The sequence below is a fragment of the Macrotis lagotis genome, chromosome 2, assembly GCF_037893015.1.
Source record: "Macrotis lagotis isolate mMagLag1 chromosome 2, bilby.v1.9.chrom.fasta, whole genome shotgun sequence".
NCBI lineage: Eukaryota > Metazoa > Chordata > Mammalia > Peramelemorphia > Peramelidae > Macrotis > Macrotis lagotis.
The window spans coordinates 253,952,158-253,960,126 of record NC_133659.1 but is presented as its reverse complement, the minus strand read 5'-3'; the positions used below and the strand labels follow the sequence as shown (position 1 = coordinate 253,960,126).

Here is a 7,969-nt window from a genome sequence, read left to right as displayed (position 1 = left end):
TATCTTCATTACTATTATTTCTCTATTATAATAATGTGTTATTGATTACTGTCGAAGGCACCACCATCTTGTCATCATCTACTCCTGGCTATGACCCATTGCCTACATCCAAGAGGATGTCAAATCTCTGTCTTCTCTACCTTCACAATATGGCCACCTACATCTCCTTCTCTCCCCTTGATCAGCCACCAACCCAACACAGGCCGTCACACTTGAAACACTGTCACCAGACCCTCTGACAAGATTGTCCACCTCCTCCAGGGGAGCCACCAATGTGGTCTTCCCAAAGGACAAACCTTGACTCTCCTAGTTCCCTCTTATCTTTCTTTGCTTGTAAAGCTCTTAGTCATATGACCCCTTCTCCCCTTTCCCAGCTTTAAAGGAGGGCTTAGGTTTGGGCTCTGTCTGTTTTTGATTTCCAGCATTTGGCACAATGCTATCCTTGCACATACTAAGTGGTTGTTAACTGGTTGCTTTTTGACTCTGCTTCTCTTTTTCTCTTCAGTCTTGTTGTACTGACCTGCTTTATGGTCTTTGAACAATACTCCACGTCTGAATTCATGCCTTTTCTCTGTCTGCTCCATATGGGGAATGTTCCTGGCCTTGACTCTGCCTCCTGATTTCCTTCGTCTTTCCTCACCATCTTACCTGCCCAAGGCATTTCCATGACTTTTCTAATGTTACTACCTCTCTCACATCTACCTCTTTTTCACTATTCACATAGTCTACATTAGTTCAGATCCTTGTTGTCTCTCACCTGGACTTCGGCAGTAGCCCTCTGGTCATCTTACTACCCCAAGAAAATTCTGCTCCAATCCAGCCTCCACATGGCTACCAAATTACTTTTCTTCTGCAGCTGACTTTGTCAATCCCTTGATCAGTAAATTCCAGTGCCTCTCTGTTACCTCTAAGATAAAATATTAATTCATTGGTTGACCTTTTAACCCTTCACAACTTGATCCTAGCTGACCTTTCTACATCACTCCTTTTCATGCATTCAGTGTTCCAGCCAAACTGACCTTGCTGTCCCTCACACATCATAATCATTTTTCATCTTTGTCCTTTCAAAATGACCATCCTCCCATATCTGGAATGCACTTCCTCATCTCTTTGAATCCCTAGTCATTTGCTTATATCCCCCTTCTGAAGGAGGCTCTTTTGATTCATGCCTCATCTCTTTAAATTATCAATGCACAATGTATCTTTGTATATACATATCATATAATACATGTAATAGATTGCCTGCATATGTACTTCACACACATGGTGTGTTGCTTCAATAGAATATACACTCCTTGAAGCTGTTTTATTCTTGTTACACTTTGTGCCTTCGGAATAGGCATCTATTAAATGTTGACTAATTTGTTGGTTGAAAGCATAGGAAAGGGGCAGCTAGATGGCACAGTGGATAGAGCACTGGCCCTGGAGTCAGAAAAAAAAAGCATAGGAAAGCCCACTTTGTCATGGTACTCAAGTGGAGACTCTTTTGCTAATAACCCTCTGATAGAACAAAAGCCTCAGCATTACAAGGAGCTTGTCTTTTCTCTACAGTGTTGTTGGCCCTGAGTTAGCACTTGTATTACCATTCTATTATGCCTTTGGTCTCTTTACAAGAAGAAAATATCATATGCATATCTACCTAGAAGTAGGAAGGCTTACATAACCTTTTCTTCCTTTTCTTCACTCTTTTTGGGAGAAATTTGTCCTGGGCTTAACTTCATATCTTGAGTGTTTTCCTTACCTACTTCTACCCAGGTGCCTTCCCCCTTCCGTGCTACCTCAGAACACACTATCATATCTCATTTACTGAGTTTCTTCTGCTAGGATAACTTTGAGAGATCACCCAGCTTTCAGTCCTCAAAAAAACTATTTGTCCATTCCATATTTACAGTGTAATAATTAGCCGTTTATTTTAGGTGGCACAGTACATTGTGAGTTCAAAACTACTCACACTAGCTGTGTGATCCTAGGCAGATTACTTGATCTCTGTCTGACTTGTTCTTTATTTCTTCTTTTTGTTTTTGTGGGGCAGTGGGGTTTAAGTGACTTGCTTCAAGTAAGAATTAAGTGTCTGAGGCTGGATTTGAACTCAGGTCTTCTTGACTCCAGGGCTGGTGCTCTCTCTACTCTACCACCTAGCTTCCCCCATTGATTTCTATTTCTATGAAATGGGGGAGGGTGATAATAATAGCATCTACCAGGGCAGCTAAGTGGCACAGTGGATAAAATGCTCTCCCTGGAGCCAGGAGGACCCGACAGATCCAGTCTCAGATACTTGATTCTTGCTATGTGATCTTGGGCAAGTCACTTAACCTCATTGTCTTGCAAAAACCAAAAAAGAAAAAATAATAATAGTATCCACCTCTCAAGGATGGTTGTGAGAATAAAACAAAATAATATTTGTAAGGTACTTTGCAAACCTTAAAATGCTGTGTAAATTACTAGCTGTTTTTATTGGCTTCATGGACTTAACCAATCCATATTGGAGATTATAGTGGAAACAAAATAGGACACTTGCTTCAACCCTCCTTTATAGCTGAGAAACCATATGGTTTTTAGTCCCCTAATTTGGGGAATGATGAAGGTATTACGTTGTGATATCTGGATATCTACCTTTATGAACAATATTCAGTCAAGTACAATTTTCATAAAGCCAGCCTTCAGATTCTCACTTGTAATTCTATTAGCATAGGAGGACTCTCAGTTTAATGGGGAAAATGAGGTGGTCTTCCAAAAAAAAGCACATGTACAATAAATAGATACATATATAGTCTGTCATTCTCCAGAATCTTGTTTTGGTTTGGATATGATGTTACTCTTTGTTCTCAAAGGTTGAGCTAACTATAAACTCTAGTGGGTTCTACTCATTGGGAAAGGCTTTAAGTGATAAATTATAGATTATCTGTCTGTTATCTTTTTCCAGGCTGCAGAGGAATTATTAATGTTTTTGGCCATAGCAGCTCTTAAGTTAGAGAAGATTTGAAATGCATCAATAGAGAGTATCTCACTGAGATTCCCCAACTCCTTGATGTATACAGAAATGGGAGGAAGATGGGTTGGAATCGATTTCTTGCTTAGTAAATAGAAGTTTTGTCTAGTGAAGAATGGCATTAGCAGTGTAGACTGGGCAGAGCAGATGAAATGCCTTGGGTACTGTGAGAAGACATGAAGGTAGCAAAAGGTGATGATTCCCTGTGAACAGATCAATATTAGGATAGATCTATCAGCAGAAGTGGCACCGTGGATGGGCTTGGAGTCAGGAGACATGAGTTCCATGTGACCTCAGACTATGAGTTGTGTGACCCTGGGCAAGTTGCTTAACCTGTTTGCCTCAGTTTGCTGAACTTCAAAATGGGGGTGATAATAGCCCCCACTTCCCAGGATTGTGGTGAGGATGAAGATCAAATAAATTGCTTGGCCCAGGGCCTGACATAGGAAATGGGGCTTATTCCCTTCATAATAATCTCAAAGTAGAAAATAAATACTTGCTGATAGGCTCAAATTGAATATAATCAAAAGTCATTAGTAGGGACCTTGAAGATTGTCTAGTCTAACCACATCATTGAAGTCTTAGATATATATAAGTAACTTAGTCAAGATCTGTCATCTTAGGGTTAGAGAGAAAGAGCCCAGAACTTGGGATGAGGAGACCAGAGAAAAGTGATTGCACTCTTAACCCCCCACCCCCACCCCAACTCACTGTTTTCATCTGACAGATGGGACTAAAAGTACTTTTGCACTGTCAACTTCACAATATTGTGAGGAAGGTGCTTTGTGAACCTGAATATAGTCTGGAATAAAGCAGTTCTAAATTATTACTGATCTGACAGTTCTCAGGGAGACCAGGTCTTTTTCTGACAGTTGATATGGAAAACTTCCCTGGGGCAGAATTCTTATCCCATTTTTCTCTTCTTCCACAATCCTTTCCCTTTCCAATTCAGCAGAAATCTGAACTTTAGCCCTATCAGCCACATCTTTGAGACTGGAGATGACTCAAGGACTGAGCAAGATCTATCAAGACTACTCTGAATAGGGTTAAACTCAGCTTCAGGGTAATCCCATATCTAAACTGAAACCAAACCAACCTAGATATAAAGTATTTGCAAATAAGTCATTTCTCAGGGGTCTATATGCCCAGTCTCAAATTCTCCTTAGTTTCTTTTATGATAACAACAATAATAATAAAATTCTTGCCAGTGCCAGGCACTATACTAGGTAAGCACTTTAACAATTATCTCATTTGATCCTCACAACAACCCTGGGAGTTGGGGCCTTATTATTATTATTATTATTATTATTATCATTATTATTATTATTATTATACCCATTTAAAAAATGAGAAAATCGAGACAAACAGAGGTTAAATGGCTCACCCAGAGTCAATACAGCCTAGGAAGCATCTAAGACCAGATTTGGACTCTTCTGACTCCAGGTCCAGAGCTCTATTCCACTATGCCATTTGCTTGTCCCCTTTTATTTTAAGCAAAATAAAAGATCAGTTTTCAAAGCAAACAAGAAACAAGTACATTAGAGTAAATGATTCCTAGTAGGATCGGTCAGGATCCATCAGTAAGCATAAGAAAAACAAACTATCTGAGGCAGGAAAATTTAAGCTATATAGCTGTAATTAAAGAGTAGTAAAGATAGCATTTGTTGATGTTGGGAAAGAGGAAAGCCTTTGTTCAGAATAGAAGTTGTCTTGTGCAGAGCAGGGGACCAGTTATGTGGGTGAGGGAACATCACCAAGATTAGTTGAACTTGTCAAGTCATCTGACCTCTCTTCTCCCAATCTAGGCGAGTCTCCTAGCCTGTGAGGGCCTTGCAGGTGTGAGTTTGGTCCCCACGGCAGCCAGCAAGAAGATGATGCTGAGCCAGATTGCCAGCAAACAGGCAGAGAACGGGGAGCGAACGGGCAACCCAGAGGTGCTGAGGTGCTCAGGCCAGGTACAGCACTGCGAGTTGAGTGACCTGGGTTTTCCGCAGAAAACTCTGGGCTTTTGTTCAGCCAGATAGGGAGATGTCCCTTCCTTTTCTCGGTGCCACCAGCTCCCATTGATTGTTCCGGGCTTGGGGAAATGGGCTTTTTTTTTTTTTTTTTTTTTTTTTTTTTGACATCTGAGGGAGGGTCTTTTCCCTACCTCTAACCTTTGAATGCCACAGCTGGAGTTGTGAAAGGATAAGAACAGAGGTTCCCATGAGGCCACACTCTCTGATCTTTGGGGTTGGGAAGAGGGAGGAGATCATCACATATGACTCATTTTTGAGCTGATCAAATTAATGTCTATATGTGTGTGTCTGAAAATAGTGAGAACCTCTTTTCTTATCCTGTCTCTTTACCATTTTTATCTCTATGGAGTAGATCGAAGCTTAATCTTGTGTTTAATTAAAAGGGCCACCGAAAGGATGGAGAAAAGTCACGAAACCGAAAAGATGATAGTGCTGCAACTGAAACTCCTCCACCAAAAAAAGTTAAAAAGGCAGGTAATGGGGCAGGCATCCTTGGGGTTGAGAGATCCCCTTCACCCTTCCACTTTGTTAGGATCTTACCTGAAATATAAATCATCTCAAAACCAGTGGACAAGTAAGGTGAGACTTGTAAGATCTGGTTTCAATCTCTGCACTGCTATGTATTGATGGGCTACCTTGACCAAGCCACCTCAACCCTCAGAGCCCTAATTTGCTCTTAAGTAAAATGGGAGTAAATGAGTAGAGAGTGCAGAGAAGAATGGAAGGAACACTAAACTTGGGAGTCAGAAAACCAAAGGTAGAGATCTGATTCCTTCAGGGTCATGATGAGGCAAATTTGGAAACTCTCTGGGCTTGTTTCCTTATCAGTAAAATGGAGACAGTGTTGGCACTATTATTAGTCACTGAAAAGTTGTAAGTGTGCATAGAAAGAAGGTGATTTTTTGTCAGAATTCCCTTTAGCAAGGTCCACACTCCCCCACTCCCCCTCAAAAAATATTTAACAGACCTCCCAGGTTCCTGTGAGGATAGTGTTTTCTGAAGCTTAAAGCAGAATTTAAATAGCTAGGATAATATATAATTAGAGAGAATGAATATAAAAGGCTTTGTTCAAATTGTTCTTTAAACTCTATAGATTGCTGTTATTGCTATTGTTATTTTGTATCTGACCTGGATTAATCAAGACGAGGAGGAGGTGGTAGAATATAGAAATCTTTAGGAGAGGTACAGACTTGACTTCTCTCAGACCATCTCAAGTGTTCTGGATTTGTGAAGATAAATCATTTTGCCTTCATCTCCAAATTTAGATTGTCCTGACTCAGTGATGGAGGAAAAAAGACTCACTTTTGTATACGCAGAAAGAAATTGAAGAAAGCAACTACTGGGGGTGCTACAGTAGAAGAGGGTTTTCTAGGAATAGGCAGACATTACCCCTAAGGTAACATGCCTGATTATCATTCCCTAGATGGTGGTTGTGGAGCAGAATGGTTCTTTTCAAGTAAAGAGCCAAAAAAACTTTATTTGTGAGCAGTGTTTTGGAGCCTTTAGAAGTAGTTATCACCTCAAGAGGCACATCCTCATTCACACAGGTAAGCCTGGAGAAAAAAAATAATCACTAACATACATTAGGGGGTGTGTGTGTGGGGAGGTGTCTGTCCATCCCTATAATAGTTAAGTCAAAACAGAGTCTCTGCTCCCATCCCCCAGGGACTTCATTTTATAAAAGAAAGGTTGGAAACTGCAGGTGGGGTTGGGGGGGGAAGATGTGGGGATGGGATGTAGTTCACACCTGAACCCAGGGGTCTTTAGGAAGAGGGTCTTCCATCTCTCCACACCCCACAGAATGCCTCTCAGGTTTTACAGAGTAGGGCTACAGTGAAGCAATCAGTGCAAAGTTAAAGGGGAAGCTCAGGAATATCCCTAGGATGAGGGTCTCTATCATAACTGACTTTGTTCATCTCTTCTCTTCTGGGCTCAGGGGAGAAGCCATTTGAATGTGATGTATGTGATATGCGATTCATTCAGAAATACCATCTGGAGCGCCACAAACGTGTGCATAGTGGGGAGAAACCCTACCAGTGTGAACGATGTCAGCAGGTACCACCCCAGTCTCCACATGCACCATCAACACATCAGTATATATCTGTATACTCCTCAAGATTGTTCCCTATTTGCTATAAGAGCTTGACTCCTTCACCAGACATCCTCCTATCTCCCTCACCCAAGATGAGATTAGCATCACAAAATGACCTAAATTAGATCTTTTTAGAATTCCTCTTCTTACATAAGGATGTTATTACTGTCCACTCCTTCCTGGTGCTGACCAGTGACAGAACTGAAGCAGAGTTTGTGGCAGTGGTACCTTTTGTCTAGTCCTACTTGACGTTTTTGGGGAGAAGTCATTTTAATTGCTACGTTCCTCTGTGCAGAGGCTTGAAATGGTATTAGAGGAATATAGAGAAGGAGTAGGAGCACATGCTATCAGACATTTCTCAATGTAATGGGAAATTTAGAACCCCAGACTGAGACATATAAACAAGGGCAGGATCATCAAAACACAGATGTATGGGTCAGATCAGGATGGAATCATGGAAGGTACCTGGGTCTGGAAAAGATTGGACCCAGCCAGCTGGCTCTTCAATATTCTTATGAGTTTACCCTCTCTTTTTTTTCCTTCTCAGAGCTTTTCCCGGACAGATCGTTTGCTCAGACACAAACGGATGTGCCAAGGGTGTCACTCCAAAAACCCTTGATGGGCAATTTTCCCTCTAGGCATGGGGTCCAGGGTGGTGGGAAGGATCAGAAGAGCTTGCTGAAGATGCTGCCCCCTCTAGTTCTGATGGTGCCACCACCTGCCAAACCTCCACATGCCTCTTCTTTCTTCTCTTCATGGAGGAGGGGACCAGGAGAGTCAGAGACCTAACCTACATCAGGGGACAGGGCACCAGAGCCACAGCCCCTGTAAATAATCTGAGATTTTGGTGGCTGGAGGGGTTTCTCCAGC

General features: G+C 41.6%; 1 protein-coding gene across 1 annotated transcript; it reads left to right on the top strand.

Annotated features, from left to right (window-relative positions):
- The first annotated feature begins 4,344 nt into the window (after positions 1 to 4,344).
- Positions 4,345 to 7,718, top strand: LOC141514751 (zinc finger protein 740-like). Its single transcript, XM_074225813.1, has 5 exons — positions 4,345 to 4,944; positions 5,391 to 5,477; positions 6,431 to 6,554; positions 6,944 to 7,062; positions 7,647 to 7,718. The coding sequence occupies exons 1-5, from the start codon at positions 4,861 to 4,863 to the stop codon at positions 7,716 to 7,718; spliced, it is 486 nt and encodes a 161-aa protein (XP_074081914.1). The 5' UTR covers positions 4,345 to 4,860.
- The last annotated feature ends 251 nt before the right edge of the window (positions 7,719 to 7,969 follow it).